This window comes from Aptenodytes patagonicus, chromosome 7 (assembly GCF_965638725.1).
Source record: "Aptenodytes patagonicus chromosome 7, bAptPat1.pri.cur, whole genome shotgun sequence".
Taxonomy (NCBI): domain Eukaryota; kingdom Metazoa; phylum Chordata; class Aves; order Sphenisciformes; family Spheniscidae; genus Aptenodytes; species Aptenodytes patagonicus.
In genome coordinates this window covers 6,652,225-6,669,370 of record NC_134955.1, presented here as the reverse complement: position 1 = coordinate 6,669,370, position 17,146 = coordinate 6,652,225, and the positions used below count along the sequence as shown (strand labels likewise).

At 38.2% G+C, this 17,146-nt stretch overlaps 2 protein-coding genes across 5 annotated transcripts in view; one reads left to right on the top strand and one right to left on the bottom strand.

The window, feature by feature from the left end:
* ANO3 (anoctamin 3) overlaps window positions 1-17,146 on the bottom strand; it is a 223,808-nt gene that overhangs the window by 22,289 nt on the left and 184,373 nt on the right. For all 4 annotated transcript variants that reach the window (XM_076343847.1, XM_076343848.1, XM_076343849.1 and 1 more), the window contains exon 14: window positions 15,749-15,809. In XM_076343847.1, the coding sequence (XP_076199962.1) occupies window positions 15,749-15,809 (61 nt within the window). The remainder of the gene's footprint in view (window positions 1-15,748; window positions 15,810-17,146) is intronic.
* Window positions 4,864-12,472, top strand: MUC15 (mucin 15, cell surface associated). Its single transcript, XM_076345838.1, has 4 exons — window positions 4,864-4,906; window positions 9,286-10,011; window positions 11,271-11,426; window positions 12,312-12,472. The coding sequence occupies exons 2-4, from the start codon at window positions 9,324-9,326 to the stop codon at window positions 12,470-12,472; spliced, it is 1,005 nt and encodes a 334-aa protein (XP_076201953.1). The 5' UTR covers window positions 4,864-4,906; window positions 9,286-9,323.

The window sequence follows — 17,146 nt, the reverse complement described above, 5'->3', positions numbered from 1 at the left end:
CACAGATTTCATTTAAGTTTCGGATGCTCCTAACATGAACAGCACACAGCTCTCCTATTTAAGCAGCAGTGGGGTTTGCACTTGAGTAATCTGAGGGTGAAGCAACCTTTTCTCACTGTCACTGGAAGTGCTAGCACAACCAGTGCAGCGCAGACTCAGAAATGCTACAGAAGACACCACCTTGCAAGAGAAATCCCTTCCCGACATAGAATCATAGAATAGTTTGAGTTGGAAGGGACCTCTAAAGGTCATCTAGTCCAACTCCCCTGCCGTGGGCAGGGACATCTTCAACCAGATCAAGTTGCTCAGAGCCCCGTCCAACCTGACCTGGAACGTTTCCAGGGATGGGGCATCCACCACCTCTCTGGGCAACCTGGGCCAGTGTTTCACCACCCTCAGCGTAAAACATTTCTTCCTTATATCTAGTCTAAATCTACCCCCCTTTAGTTTAAAGCCATTCCCCCTTGTCCTGTCACAACAGGCCCTGCTAAAAAGTCTGCCGCCACCTTTTTTAGAAGCCCCCTTTAAGTACTGATAGGCTGCAATAAGGTCTCCCCAAAGCCTTCTCTTCTCTAGGCTGAACAACCCCAACTCTCTCAGCCTTTCTTCACAGGAGAGGTGTTCCATCCCCCTGATCATTTTCATGATCCTCCTCTGGACCCGCTCCAACAGGTCCGTGTCTTTCTTGTGCTGAGGGCTCCAGAGCTGGAGAATTTATGATATGAAATAAATAGCATTGTAAGTTTAGTGTATATTCAACTGAGGACACCGTTTGTCCACAGTCTAGTATTACTCTAGACAACAACTGCCTCATTTTATTTCCAAAACTTCAATGGGTATTTACACAAGCTAAAATACTTCCCAGTCCAAAAAAGTTGCATGTACTTCAATAGTCCACCCTTCCTCATTCTTTTCTTCAGTAATGGCACTGGGAAAAAAAAAGCCACTAATTCAATTGCTTGGTTTCACTTTCTCCGACTCAGGTATTTTAAGTCAGTGGGATTTAAAATTCATTATTTTATTCCTGATGACTGGGCCACTTCCTTAATATCTATTACCTTTGAGTGTAACTAAGTGAATTATTTCATTTGTGCAATTACAGGCATATCCACTAGCCCTGTGCCAAAGGTGGTATCTTTGGTGTGCTTCCTAGAGCAGCCTGACACGCAGAGGAACACCCAACACCATGTTTTGCAGAGTGTGTTGTATTTCTCCTACCTATTTGGTCACATAAGAAAAGTATTGTTTGTTTTGTGTATAGCACGGGCTTATGTTGCTCCCGAGTCCTTGCATGGCTTTCTGGGCTGTGAGCGCAGATATAACTTGCTTATTCTTTACATCAAGATCTGTCTCTAAGTTAAGAGTTTTCAGACTCTGGTATAGCCTAAATAATAGGCTCTAGTATAATATGAATTATAATAACAAATTATGTCTGTTATGTTACTTATGTACATGAAGCATTTGATAATGCAATGATCAAGAAAATAATCTATCTAGATGAAGCAGGTGAGGCCCAATTGCTAAGTATACCTGCCAACTAAAGCACCTTTTCCAGACTCACCTGAGCTCTTAAAAAATGCTGCAATACTCTTTTCACACAGTAGAGTAGAATTCATGGTAATTTTGCTGTACTACAAGGCTACTGAGAAAATAGTGTCAAAAGCTAAAAGTATATATACAAAAAAAAGCATGTTGGAAGAAAATAATTCACAAAACATCTCTTGTGTAAACTTCCAGTCTAAGTTACAGTGAAAAAATGTCAGAATTTTGAAATTCAAATATTTGTCCAGTTCTACAGAAAGCCTGGATCCTTCCTGGCTTGCCTTTATGTTACTCTGTCAGTCTGCTACTGCCACCCGTCTCTGATTGCTCTCCATGCAATCAAGCCCCTGCAGTCCTAGTTACTAGGCACTTCTTACTGACTCATCTCTTACCCTGATCTCCCCGCTCTGAAAATGCTAAGCCTTGACATTTATCAATTATTTCTGTAGAAAAACAAGACATACAATAGATGACTAATCCAACCATTTGAACATCAAGACGAGAACATTCATGTTCTAACATTGCTTTGACCTGGCAGAGTTTCTTTCTGCCTAATCCTGCTGCTCAAGAGTTCTGGATAATCCACAGTTAAGAGGGTCACACACAAGCCTCCGGTTTCCTACAGAAAACATTGTTCAGTGCCTCCCCTGCTTTTCCTAGGGCACGTTGCTTCCCGTTTTATAGCTCCAATTGCTGTTCTGAATTTTAAATCCCATAATATATGGTGTGCTTCCTTTTTTTGTCCAGCATTTTGGTATAGACCCACTCATTTAGGGATTTGTTATTCAGTGCTCTGCAATACAGTTTGCAGTTCTGCCCACCATACACTTCCAAAGTTTCTTTCAATTCTTATTTAAATTACCTTATGTTTACCGCCCTTACAGTGTCAGTACTTGTACTGGTGAAGAAGTAAAATCTCTAGGCATGTGCTTCACAGAGTTCTTAATCTTTCAGAAGACAAGCAGGCTGATGTTTGATGGTTAAGACAGACAGGAAAGATTGGTTGTGTGTTGATACAATCTTAAGTATAACAGAAGTTTGGCATTGTCAAGAAGAAGAAATAATGAATGGCTGCTGTTAAATACTATGAAAAGAAATAAGAGAGCAGAGAAAGAAAGAAACCCAAACAAAACCAAGAACCCAGAGAACCCAACAGTATCATGTGAGCACATCTCTTCTGAATGTTTTTTAAGAGTCACTGTGTCAAAATGAATGGTGTGTTTATTTCCCTAAAAATTTATGGCAAAGAGGATTTTCAGTAAGGAGCTAGGGGACTGTCTCCACTGCCTCTCCGCAGAGTTTGGCCATGGCCAGCCAGGCCCCTTCTGCATACACTGCTCAATTACTTCTTCAGTTTTATTCAGTCGGACTCCTTTACAGCAAAGCTATGCAATAAAAACAGTCCTACAAATTTGGTACCACACCTACTACTGAGACACACTCTTCAGAATTGAAACTGCCGCTTAATGAATACAGGCTGTAGCTGAATGACAGCTTAGTCTCATCTCCCGCTCCTGGAGTACTCTGAACCACCTTGCCTCCATATGGCCACAGCTCCGAGTCTGTTTGTACTCGGGCTCACTGCTGGAGGTTTTGCCTTCCAGGAACAGCGGGCCAGCACTCAGCGCCAGCATCCTGGCACCACACTGCAGGTGCAGGACACTTAGCTAAGAACTGAGTCACAAAGAGAGCATCTTCCATTAGGCGTTAAGTCACTCAGGTAACGTGTTTTTACTTTCCCTAACAGATGAATGAAACTGCTAATAAATAAAAGAGAGAGAGCATGCACCTTCCCAAGCCCCATGCTGAGGCCGAGGGCAGCACTTGAGTGGTATGACTTTCATACCACTGTAATAGATATACCTTAACAGAATTGCAGCCTATATATTTAAGGTCTTGCTATTTTCAAATATTATATATCTATTCGAATAACCTTTCTTTTTAAAAAACGATCAGAAAGGCTTCTCAGCACCATAGTGTGTGCATGCTGGTGTGAAGTATACTGTTGACCCTAGTATATCACTTGTCATTTGGTTAACGCTGCATAAAATCCAAATTTGGACACAAATTTGCAGTGCTTGTTTTCGTATCTTGTGGTCAATCTGTTAGATGCACGTCCACCCAGAGACAGCAATAAATACGAGTTGGAAGCTTGTTGATACACACTGCAGAGAATGCTAGATTCCAAAGAAAACCAAATCCACAGTATAAGACTCTGTCCTCCCTCCTCTCACAGACCACCCCACCTCACACCACACAAATAATTTACTTCCCCAAAAGGGATATTAGAAAGGGTAGAACTTGATCCATTTCACAGAAAACCTTCCACTTGTCCGCTGCAGTATTTTCAAGAAACTACCACTAGTTGCTCCCATATAAACACCTCCTGTATATGCCATAGCCTCAACACTTATCTCGAGGATAAGTCATGAAATAGTATTTGCACTTGATTCCTTAAAAATTTCAAGTGGAAACAGATAACAACATCATAGCATTCCACTCAGTCACACAATACTGAAACATTTCTGAGTCACTCTTCACCACATACCAGCCTAGAATAAATATACATAAAGAATAAAAAAAAAAAAAAAAATCACAGGTTCACTATATCAGCTTATTAAAAGTTATATAAGATATGCCTGACTTCCTCATTCTTACTTTAATCCAGTATTATTTATATAAAACTTAAAGTGAGGAGTAAGAGTTGTAACATTCAGATCCCTAGCTGGTTATGTGTTCCAAAGTAAAAATTAATGACAACTGATAAATTCAGAAAATTTGGATTTAGATTGTTCTCTTAAATTATTGCAACTGTGAACATATTTGGAGAAAGGATCAGACCCATTTCTAGCAGCATGTTTTTCTTAACAGAACTCATTTTGCTGCTTTATTTTGTAGAAGACACGCCCTTCCCAGTTTTCATCTCACAAAGTGTACCATAGGAAACTCTGCGATAATAAAAAGCTATCTTTTGTTAAATTAATAGTTGCATAGTACACGGAACAATAGTTTCTATAGTTTACAGAAAACAGTCACCCTTCTGAAATACCAGTTCAAAGACGTTCAAAGGATTAGGCAATAAGCACTGCCTACCCACTGTACCATAAATACTGCAATTTCTGTGGACTCTGTAATGACAGAGCTCGGTCATGACAGCAGCGGAGTTGGTCAGGCTGGTTCCCAGACGCGCCGCTGCACGCGGTGAAGGGCTGCCCCACCTCACCTCGCCTGTACGGCATGTTCCTGACCAGTGTCACACTGCCACATTTATTGTACCTGCGCTGCCCTCTTCCCACCAGACTAATTGCACTCTGGGCCAGAGCATTATTTCAACAGGTTCTTGCATATTTTGTAGAGCTCAAAGGTAAGTCTGAGGTGTTTTTAACGCTTATTAGTGAATCTGATTAATAACTGCAGTATTGTTTTATATAGTGTTCGGGAAGGCAATCGGTGCTGTTGTAGCCAAATTCTACTTTGAGTATATTTCTGAGAAAATAATTAAAAAAACCCCAAACAACCCATTTTGCGATTCAAACATTAAAGCAGAGAAGCAGCAACCACAAACAATGGCAGTATTTCACTCAAATTCATACTTTTCTTTATTGGTTATTTATGCTCCTTATTTATATTCCTCTTTATAATTCACTAAAAACTTACAAATTATTTTCTCAGTACAAAAAATAAAATACATTTAAGCTTGAAAATTTAATATTCATTGCTCATTAAATTTAGAAGATGCTCTTCATCCTTGAAGAGCAATCCGAATTTTAGAGCAAAGAGCCACAGGAGCAAAAATCCAATACGTTTCTGGGACCATAATTTGCTGCTATTTCTTTCTGAATTCTAGAAGATAAACTCTTTATATTTGTTCCATCTATTTTTGGATCACTGATGTAAAAGTAAAAATAATCTACTTTATGAGGCTTAAAAAGTATAGTAAGTATGAAAGCTCTGCAAATATGAACGTTAGTCCAGACCACAAGAAACAAAGCAGTGCCATTAATAATTTGCTTATCATGCCACTGTTAGCTACATAAATTAAAGTACTTTCTAATCACTACTGTAAGGCAGGGAAACAGTGCGAGGTTCAATTTATTGACATGCAAAAGAATGTTCTTTGAATTTATTGTTCTGAAGATTGCATTATCTACCCATAAGAAGAAGTTGAAATGATTATTTTCTTGACAGTTGCAGAGGTTTTGCAGACATTACACCTATCGCGGGCTGGTGCTGGGTTGTGTTCAGGAAACACATGTTGCAATTACTTTATCATGCCAAAAATCTATTTTTAAATACTTAGTATACCACTGGATATACATTTATATGAAAATTGCCATATAAGAATTTATTAGGACTTTTTTTTTTTCTCTGTGTTGCAGAAATATTCAGCACAAATCTGAGCAGTTTGAGTAAAACACAATGCTAAATGTAATATCAATGCAACCTTCGTGGTGAAGTCCACAGACCCAGGGGAGGTTGACTTGAATGGGACCAGGGCTTCACCCAGAGTGTAGGTGTGCCGATGTACATGTATGTACACTAATAGCTTCATACTGAATACTTTCTGCTGTAAAGCAACTTTAATCTTTATTAATAACAGAATGACAAGAATTTTTGTAGCCTTTTTTCAATTTATTTCAATTAAAATAGAGAAGGCTGTATGATATAGAACCACAGCCTCCTCAGCATGGCCGTGCCTACATTAGCATTTTAATCCCCACCAAGCGTGTGCTTTTAAAGTCTCCTGATCACCTCCGCTTGTTGCCCTTTGGCTTACACCACTGGGCACTCCTGTCAGTAAACTAAGTGATGTGCTCCAGGAATAGCCTAACATAGGCCAGCTCTTAAAGGGTGCTCAAAGGGAAGAGATTGTGGCAAGTTCAGAGTAAACCCCTCCGGAAGCGTGTGAAGAGTGGGTATCGAGTCCTCAGCACCTCTACAGATCTCTTGCAACCGGGCTACACATTTTCCAGTATAGATACAATCAGTGTATACTCAGGTTCACACTGGAGGGCCATTTTTACGGGAAATTGCATTCACATCTTGGTGAATTCCTCGAATCAGGGCCACTACGTCTCTTCATAAAGCCATACACTGAAGGAGAAATTTAGCCTTCCCCTTTTTGGAGTTTTCTACCCAGGTGTCATAGGTCTCAGATGAAATTTGACTCTAGCAGCACAGAAACAAATGCAGAGCGCAAAATCCACTGAAGAAATGTGGTGGTGACCATCCTAGGTAAAAACCTCATTCTCCATGCTAAAAAACAGTAGAGCTAATCTACGTAACTGAACTGCAACCTAATCCCATACCGATGTAATTTCTACGCACTTCAGGCTATGCTTACTGCACTGACTTCCACAGAGCTGGTACTGAGAAATGTGAATACCAGTGAATCAAAAAGCGAGACCTTTTTTTTTTTCTTCTCATTAATAATCTGTTCATAGCTTCCTTAAACACTTACTTGACTGCTAATTTAAGGTTTGGGCTCTTTTGCAAGTTTTGGCTAATCTGTAGCACTGCTGGTTTACTGCAATAGCAATGTTTGCATATTAAGCTCTAAAGGCAATGAGTATCTTTGAAGAACTTCAATATTTTTCTAAACTGTATGAACATTATTGTTGCACTGGAAAAAGAAGAGTTAATTACTACACACAAAAGGATTTCCAGGAAGCAGTTCACCACAGCCTGAGAACTACAGTACACAACCTTCAAAGCAAGAAGGTTTCTTCTCTATGGTCCCCCATGAAGAAGATTGGAAAAGTAAGCCAAGCAGAAAAAATGGCAACGAATTTGTTCAGCAAGGATATCGACTCCTTTGTACAGTGGTCTGCAAATGAAAATTAAGTTAAAGGGAATTGAGCGTAATTTCCCTACATAGTTTAGTTGCAGCGAAGGGATAATAAGCGTTATGACCAAATCCATTTTGTTCACTAATATGACTATTAATACAAGGAAGGGAAGACCATGCCACTGAATTAAAACAATAATACTGTTAAAATGAAAGCATGTGTTTGAAGACTTCATAAAATATAAGGTTTTTTTCTTCACTGTTTTGCAGCTATTATTAGTACTATCAAATCAAAATCTAATATTCAGATTGCACAGCATTTCATAGTCATCTGAAGGCCTGTAATTCAAATTGTACACATAACTGGAGCTGATAGTTGAACTCCTTGGCTTCCTTGTTTGGGGTCAGAGTGGTTATCCTCGGTTTGACTGATCCTCAAGCAGAAGTTTTCTCTCTTATTTTCTGCTAATAAGTTACAAATGTTTTCTGAGCATAGGTCCTTCCTGCCATATAACTGACCTTAACTTGGGAAATAAGCACTATGGAGAAGTGGAACACATGTTAATAAGCAGATTAAATGGCATTTTATAAATACACATGCCTTTCAAGTAATGGTACCACCTTCTAACCACTAAACACAGAAAACATGTAAGAACAGACTACAAAGAAAATAAGAATAAAGCCAAAATGAGACACAGTGACATGATATTTAATTATCATCTACCCATTGATATAACATTACCCATAGCTGACTGCTATCTACTGTTATTGTAACGTGCACTTTCCATTGCTCTGACAGTGTTACATACAAAGAAGCTAACCTGGGGAAAATGCAAAATTAAATGGCAAAAAAATAACAAAAGAACAAAACCAAACCAAAAACAACCCCAAAAAAACCCACGCATAGGAAAAAGCACAAGACAGTAGAAGAGGAAGCTGAATATGAAAGAAATAGTTACTTTTTTCAGTTGTAAATCTCCTTTCTTCAGATGGTAAAGCACCCACATACATGGACACCTAGTTCATTAACAATGCTGAAGATGTAACTTACCTATACTTTTTATTGTGCTGTCACATGAAAGGTTATGTGTGGGAGTTAAAAACTGCATGATCTCAACCTGTCTCATACTTAGAAACCCCCCCCCCCCCGTCAAAACCTGACAGATACACTGAACAGCATACCTGCTACAATCAAGTGACTTCAAGATGAGGTTTTCTCATCCTTTTCAATCTAACATTTGAAAAATTAATGCATAATATACAGCTTCCAGTTTCCTATAGGAAAAGAAGTTTCCACACAAATTCAGCATCATCCATGGACGTATTTAAGAGACGAGTAGATGAGGCACTTAGGGACATGGTTTAGTGGGCATGGTGGTGTTGGGTCGACGGTTGGACTCGATGATCTTAGAGGTCTTTTCCAACCTCAATGATTCTATGATTCTATGATAATCCCTAGACTGATTTAGTTTTCAATTTTAGGAGCATTCATATGACACTCATTGCTCAGGGTCACAAAACATTATCCATCAACTTTCAGGGCTAATTGTAACAATTATATTTCTTCGCAATGGAGCATAACTCTTTAGCTAGAGCAGCTCTTGGAGTTGCTGCCTGCCCAGAAAACATTGCCTTGAGCATGCCATCCGAGTACGTATCGTTACCTCTTTCTATAGCAAAGTGGTTTTGAATTATTCCCCTCTGAGTATGAGGCCTGTTTATAGAAACATGGAATTTTCTTGTGCAAAAACCTTTTGTTGATCATCAGTATTGTATTTTAGGTAGTTCTTTAAGTCATTAACACTTAGGAACGTAAAGTTTTCAGCATCAACATGTGGTAAACTACTGAGACTTCTATAGTATAACACCAACTTTTTTTACCAGCTTATTTGGGTCTTAACTGAGTAGCTTTGTTTTGCAAAATGAAATAATAGACAAAAGTGAATTTCTTGCAGGTTCTCTATATAACGAAACAAACTTCGAAGTCAACACCATGCAACCCTCCTGTGGAATGATTTTCATTTTTCTGCTTGTAAGGCTGCAATGGAACAAAAGCAATGCTGAGGTCAGAAACTCAGACGATACAAATCATGGAAGTAGATCAGTTAGAGATAACAATCAGTCTACAGTGCAACCAACTTCACACAGATTGGTTCTGCCTATGACTACTGCCATAAATCCTTCTACCGTCAGCCATGCTGCACCAACAACTGTCAATACCAAAAAAAATGTAACAAAAAGAACAGAGATGAGCAGCTGGCCAAACAGCACATCCCCAACCTCCACTGATGGCACCACTTTATCTTCAAATGTCACTATGGTATCAAAAGGTGGTATAAATAACTCTGCCACAAACTTCAACACAATCCCAATGACTTCAGCAACATTTACAACAGATGACGTTTCTGGAGTGACCAAAAGTGCTGCAGCTACTTCTACTTCCACTGCGACGCGAAGTAACTCCACAGTCACCGACAGTACCCCTTCGGCTGCAGTGCTCCCCAGTGATAACTCTTCAGTCAACCCCACCACGTTGTTCCCCACCGGTATCAGTCTGGCATCACCCACGGTGAAGCAGGACAGTCCTACACCAAACTTCAACCCCATTCAGCAAACAGAGATGAATCACATTTTCAGCAACCCTTCTACTGCAGTATCTAATTCAGAAGATGCCAATGAAGGTAAGTATCTAACTGAAGTCCAACTAGTTTAATAAATTCATATGCTGAAATAAAACCTTTTTTCCATTGAACAGGAGGCTTTGTAAGATGTGTGAATTAATAGGCGACCTAGTACAGACTAAAACTAAAACTCATCCAAAATAAAAGTATTTTTTAAAATTATTTGCTGTTTATTTGTTTGTTTAACACTTCCAAGAGTGGGGGAACCTAATGACAGGTACTGCCCATTCACACTGGAGTGGACCTATAAAGTAGATGTGTAGAAATAACATTTAAAATGTGTAACGTAACTTATTTAAGTTCAGAAACTTTTGTGACCAAAGATGACTTCTTATAAATCTTTCCAAAGGAATTACTCATTGTGCATTTAATTACCAAGTTGAGTATGCGTGGGAAAACAATGGAGCATAAAACTGTCATGGCACTTTTCTATCCTGCTGCTCTGAATCAGGTCTTCAGGAAAAGAAAAGGAAAGATTAGAAGACACAGTAATTTTTTGCCATTAATTAGCTTTCAAGCTTTTAACACAGGACTGAAAGACTTATCCATCATATCCAGCAGAGTACAGTTTGTACTAAGAACTGAAGAAGCATCAGACTTTCATGTTTCCCATCATAGTTCTAATAATTATTAGAACAATGTACCCGACTTTTAGATAACATGACTGAAAAGGAAAGGGGGTGGGAGAGCAAGTTCAGTTCCAAGAAAAACAGAATACCTTGAAGAAAAGTTTTATGAAATCTGAGGAAAATCTTGAAGGAATGCAGTTATTCTGCTAACCGAACAGGTGTAGAAAGCGTTACTGAATTCTTACCTTGCATACTCAAAAACTGGTACTCTAAAACTTAATCTCTTGAAATTCAGAGGCTGCAATTTTAACTGCTGGCTTAAATACCTACAAATAATTGCATTCAAAGAGTGATTATTGCTTATTTCTTTAAATAAAAGGATAGTGATTGATTCTGTAATTAAACCTGGAACCCTTTTTATTTGACTAAAAACTCATTTAGCCTTCTTTTTTTTTAAACCTCAGTTATTCCCTTGAAAGTCAAGGATGGAGATGTCTGTCGTCTTAAAAAGGCAGAGAGTTTCTGCAGAGAGAGTTTCTGGTTTAGTCAGTCTGCAAAGTGTTTCAGATCCTTGGTGAAAAGTCTCACTCCCCAAAGCCGTTGACTGCTATAAAGCGAGAGTGAAGTATCTGATCTTACACATTTATTATTCTCATTCAACGATCTTTTCTTTCTTTCTTTCTCTCCTAGAGAAAACCAACAGGGGAGGAGTAATAGTTGGTGTCATTGTAGGAGCCATTTTGGGATCTATATTAATTGGTCTGATTGGATATTTTATATGTGGTAAGAAAAGGTCTGAGTCATTTTCCCACAGACGGCTTTATGACGATACAAGGAATGACCCCGGTAAGGAATAGCACAAGTGTTTTGCATAAGAACATTTTTTATTTCTTCAGAGCTATTTAAATAGTCTGGTCTTATTGAATTATTAGGAATTATATTATCGACTCCCGTCAAACTAGTTTTCAACTGAGAGTACTTTATTATTTTTAAATTTTAGCTTAACCAATACTCCCTTTAACTCTATGTCTCCTCCTTACAAGTTATTTTTTAACCTCTGAAATATCAGGAAATATCGAATCTAGTAGGAGTGAACCTGTTCAAAGAATTGTGGGTGAGTTCAAAACTATAGCTCAAAAACACTCCCAAAGTTTGATTAACTGAAAAAGGCTAGACTCCTTACTCATCCGACTTCAATTACGGAATGAGGGATGAAGCTATATCTGGTTTTAGGAGTAAAAATATTTTTAAGAGGTTTAAAAAGAAGATTGCTTTTATCTTCTCTGTGAATACGTATAAACTTGTATTGAAGTGTAATCACACAGTCTCCAAACATTTGTATCATGTTTCTGGACTTTATTTTTAAATGTTTAAACAAACACTGAGAGGCTAAACACACTTTTTTCTCATATAGAATCAAATCAAAATAAAACTCGGGCAGTACACCTTTTCTGGCTTAAATGCAAGAGCTGAAAGCTGCCAGAACATCAGATTAGGAACTAGCTTTGAAAGTTGACCACCCATGTAGTCCTGAACGGGCGTGACTGGGAAGACATGTTATCCTCAGAAGATCATCAGTCAGGGCCTTCATCTTTTGCTCTCCCATATGTAAGAAAGAGGTCAACTGGATTTAGGCGCGACAGACTGCTGAACTAAACTATGAGGTACCCAGCATGTGGGGATAAGAATCTTTCAAATAATATATAAAAAATAATTACATTATCCTTTCAGTTCTCCATTTAGATAACTCACTTGGACCATACGATACAAGTTTTGGATGTGCATCAGATGGCAAAACCAGCACAGCAGACAAGGCTGAGAAAGACAACGCAGGGTGCCCATCCGATGGCATTCCTATGGCTGACATGACACCATCCCACCCTTCACCGTAGTGTTTGCAGCAGATTATATTCTCACCTGTTATCTACATGGTTTCATTTTTTCCAAAATGACCTGGCAGCTGTAATCTTACAGCCATTACTGTGCAAACAATGTTTTGGAAAGCAAGGGGAAAATCCCAAGGTACATTGATACACAACAGGCAGGGCCCAGTAACAGAGCATCACTCTTCTACTTTGTAATTAAATTATCAACTTATGGTTTTCCTGGAAGGATATTATACATGCTTTCTTAGGAATAATATAGACAAATAGCACTCAGGTAGAATTCTGCCTTGTGTAACTTTGGTCAAGAATGCAGACATTATAACAGAGCAGAATTTGACCAGGTTTGCAATGATAATTTAGCATCAATACAAAAAGCTCCAAAGTTTAACTACCTTGAGGTGAAACTTCTGTCCAAAAATAATTCCTATCTAATAAATGATTTGGGGCATGATTTTCCCCACTCTACATTTGTACTCTCCTCAGAGAATACGACAAAAAGAATTAGATTTACTTGGATTACTCAGAAGTTGAAGTTTGCTGGGGAGAATGAAACTACTAACACGGACTACATTTAACCTTTGACTATGATGACACAGAGTTAAAATCACTATCGAAGGGAAAAAAAAGAAGACAAGCTTCTATTCCTCTGTCAAACTGATCTGTTGTTTGCATTGCAGGCTAGATCTGTAGAAATGATGTAAAAGGTTTTGGTACAGGTTACATAGAAGAAAAACTTATCTTAACATGAAAGGAAAGGAATTATCTCTGCCGTTTATATAGATAACCTAAAAAGCATGTTCCTGTTTTGTCCAGCTAAAGAGTAAAATTATGGCAGTATAATGCAAATAATCACATCGTTTATCTGTTTGCAATTATCAGCAATGTCTAAATAGAAAGAAAGAACATGAAAAAGACATAGCTGTAAAGGCATAGAATAAACAAAATAAATTGCAGAGAAAATAATACTCACATGGGATACATGCTTGTTACTATGACTCTGCTAAAATGCTTTACTTAGTGTGCAGACTGTGGATCACGTTGATGTAGTTATCTCACTAACTGGTTAAATTACATGCATGCACACACCAATGACAGAAACAATGGCAGTCACACTGCAGATGAGTAGAACAGGTATTTATTTCAAAGTTAAAAGATTAAAGAATTGAGTGCATACGTGCTGTGTTGCCATTCCTACAGGGGTCAGTCACGAAAACAACACGCTTCCCATCAAAACCAGAACCTGATTTCTAACATTGTATCCAGCATGTTGGATAGCAGACTGAAAATCTGAGACACATTCACCTGTATTAGGTGAGAGTATCACTCTGCTGCTTAAAATTAAGAAAAATATAATGTTCAGCTTTCATCATCCTTAGCACATGTTATGCCATCTTTCCTGATAATGGTAAAGCAGTTATCACATAAGCAAAATTCCTTCTTACACTTGAACGTTGGCCTCAGCTGCAAATTGAAAAAGCTCTCTCTAAGGAGAACTCGAAGATAGAGATGAAGAGATGCTAAGAAACTACCAGCGCTGTCTACACTGGTAACCATATAACCAAGCGCAATGTATTTTAGCAATTTATGAAACTAATTATTAGTAATTGCAAGGCTGTAACAGCAAGATTAGGAGCCTACGAAGAAATCACTGAGGCAAGCAATTAAAGTGTGCCCTTCAGTTATACTTATATCGTGTTAACTTTTAACAATCTAATTATGGTTTTTGTATGTATGTGTATGTGCTTATGTTGTCTATGTATCCCTTCGATGTTTTGCTGCTGTTTGTATATTGTTTTTTGTTTTTACCAGGCCACCCTCCAAAATTTGTGACATTTGTTCATCCTTCACTTTAAGTTAGAATCATTAATGCTTATTTATACATATTACATAAATAAAGCTGCTGTGTGCCATTTGACTCTATTTAAAATTGTAAAAGCCTGGCTTGAATTCAGACAGTTGTATGTATGTGAACTGGTGTTATTTTCTCAGGGTTTACATAGACAAACATTTACATTGGTAAAATTATCTCTTGTCCTAATACCAGTCTTCCCTACTTTCCAGCAGCAAAATACTATTAGCTTCAGTGAAAGCTAATTCCATCAAGCACTTTATGCTGGAACCATTACATCTGTCTTGTATGGCATTATTACACTGACCTTCAGAGAGAGGGAGGACTGTTCTAGGTAACTCCTGTTCAACAGTGGCCTCTGTGGATATCACCCTGCTTGGCTTTGTGCCCCATGACATGATGTGTGTCACGTCAGTGGCCTGGTTTCAGCTGGGATACAGTTAACTTTCTTCCTAGTAGGTGGTATTTGGATTCTTCCTAGTGCTGTGTTTAGGATTTAGGATGAGAACAATGTTGGTAACACACCGATGGTTTAGTTGTTGCTGAGCAGTGCTTACACTAGTCAAGGACTTTTCAGCTTCCCATGCCCTGCCAGCGAGAAGCTGGGAGGGGGCACAGCCAGGACAGCTGACCCAAACTGGCCAAAGGGACATTCCATACCATGTGACATCATGCTCAGTATATAAACGGGGGGCAGTTGGCCGGGGGGCGGTGACCGCTGCTCGGGGACTGGCTGGGCATCAGTTGGTGGGTGGTGAGCAATTGCATTGTGCATCACTTATTTTGTATATTCTTTTATCATTTTTATTGTTATTATTATTTTCCTTTCCTTTTCTGTCCTATTGTCTTTATCTCCACTCACGAATTTCTCCCCCCCCCCCCCCCCCGATTCTCTCCCCCATCCTACTGCGGGGGGGGGAGTGAGTGAACAGCTGTGTGGTGTTTAGCTGCCTGCCGGGTTAAACCACAGCAGTCACAGTGAACATAATGAGATATTCAGACTGAGAATTTGAATACAAATAGTTAAATTGCTGTAAGCACTTAACAGCAAATCTTTCCTATACTTCCCTCTAAATAGCTCCCACAAAAAACATTCTCATTTATTCTATAAGAATTCTCTATAAGACATGATTTTTATATTGACTCCAGATCAGTAAATTAACCTACATGTTTGCCTCTAAAAAGACTTCTGCCTGCATGATATAAAATTCAGGCTTAAAGACATTTAAGACACTAAAGACAGTCATTACATTAACGATAAAAGGTATTACTTTCACTCACTACTAGCACAGAAATTGAAGTTGATGAAAACAGAAAAAAAAAGGGTTTGTATGACAATATCATAATCCTTCTTTAAGTTTTATTGAGCTGTAATCTCCCTTTACCCAGTAATAATGTGAACTAAAGTACAAATCAAATAAAAATGTACTTACCCCAAATTGCCATGAAAATAGCAAAGAAGACAGTCCCTCCGTTATCAAACAAATGTGTAACCTGAATAGAAAATAAATACATTAGGAACTAATAATATTGCCCCTCATCTTTTGCCCCAAAGAATCCCAGAGTACAGAACTGGAGGCAGAAACTAAAAGCTAAGCGCTCTAATAAGAAGTCCTACTTGCATATTTCTTCTACCAAGGTTTGTCCCGTTCTCCTTCTGTATAACTTGAACTCTAGTTTTGCAGACTGTCACTTCATGTATCTCCAGTCTATTTGTTTCACAGACACTAATTGCTGCTCTGTCTGTGTCCAGATAGGCTAAAAATTCCTCCAGAGTTCTTCTCATATGCTGGGTAAATTTAACCTCAACATTTTCTATTTTAAGGTTTTTATAAGCTTAAATAAATTCTGTCTTTTCACTTTTCTTTCTCTGTATATTACTTAGTTAACATCTGTTTTGATTCCATTTTCTTCTTCTCCCAAGCTACCTTGCAATTCTTCTGCAGGTAAGAAGAGTCTATAGTCCTCTTTATTTGGACATCTCAGCCCCTCAAATTGTTGACATATTCTCCTTCTTAAAAGGCTAGTGCCCCTAAACTCCAACAATCATTACATAAATTCTAAATACCACCCCCCCTCCCTACAAAACATAATTCTAAATTGTGCACTTAATTTCTCCTCATGAATGCTCTCCTTTTTGTTGGATTTATCCCTTATCTTACTCTTTGTTATAAGAGTTTTCGGGCAGAACAGATATTCTGCTGCAAAGTCCAAGGCTTACCAACAGAAAATAAGTAATAATTAGTTTTTGCATGCCTATGGATCACTCTAAGCATCTAAGTGAGTGAATCTGATGTCTCACTTATTATGAAAAGATCACAATTTACATTACAAAAATCCAGAATTTCTAATATTCGAGCCATAATATGAAACAGCATTTAAGAAGCTGAAATTAAGGTCACTGTACTTTCAATAGATTTAAGGTTGCCAATTTACAGCAACATAATTTATCCAGGGATAACAGGCCTACATTTCTTCTCATGAAAGGTGGTTTAAAATGTTGCTGAACATTAGTAAGCTAAACAGAGGCTTCAAATTCCTATTTGGAAAAAAAAGCACAAATCATTATAAAATAATAGAGCAAACCAACTTATCATCAACAGGCATATGTTAGAAAGAGGATCTGAAGAGAGAGGAAAAACAAATGAAAAAGTGCTGCAAATGGCTTTGATATGTATCGTCCTAAACCATCCAGAAAAATCATGGTGATTTCCCACTCTTTGAAATAAGAAGTCTTGAAATAGAATATTCTTGAAAAGACTTTCATTGGTGTTGACTGTTGCTGACTTAAGGACCAATTTTTAAGCTTTTTTCATGAAAAGAAACCTGTC

What these genes read in the sequence shown, in the direction of transcription:
- MUC15 (XM_076345838.1), top strand. Translation starts at nt 9,324, where the DNA reads ATGCAACCCTCCTGTGGAATGATTTTCATTTTTCTGCTTGTAAGGCTG. An exon ending in TTCAGAAGATGCCAATGAAG is followed by an intron (nt 10,012 to 11,270) that starts GTAAGTATCTAA and finishes TTTCTCTCCTAG; the next exon opens with AGAAAACCAACAGGGGAGGA. An exon ending in CGATACAAGGAATGACCCCG is followed by an intron (nt 11,427 to 12,311) that starts GTAAGGAATAGC and finishes TTATCCTTTCAG; the next exon opens with TTCTCCATTTAGATAACTCA.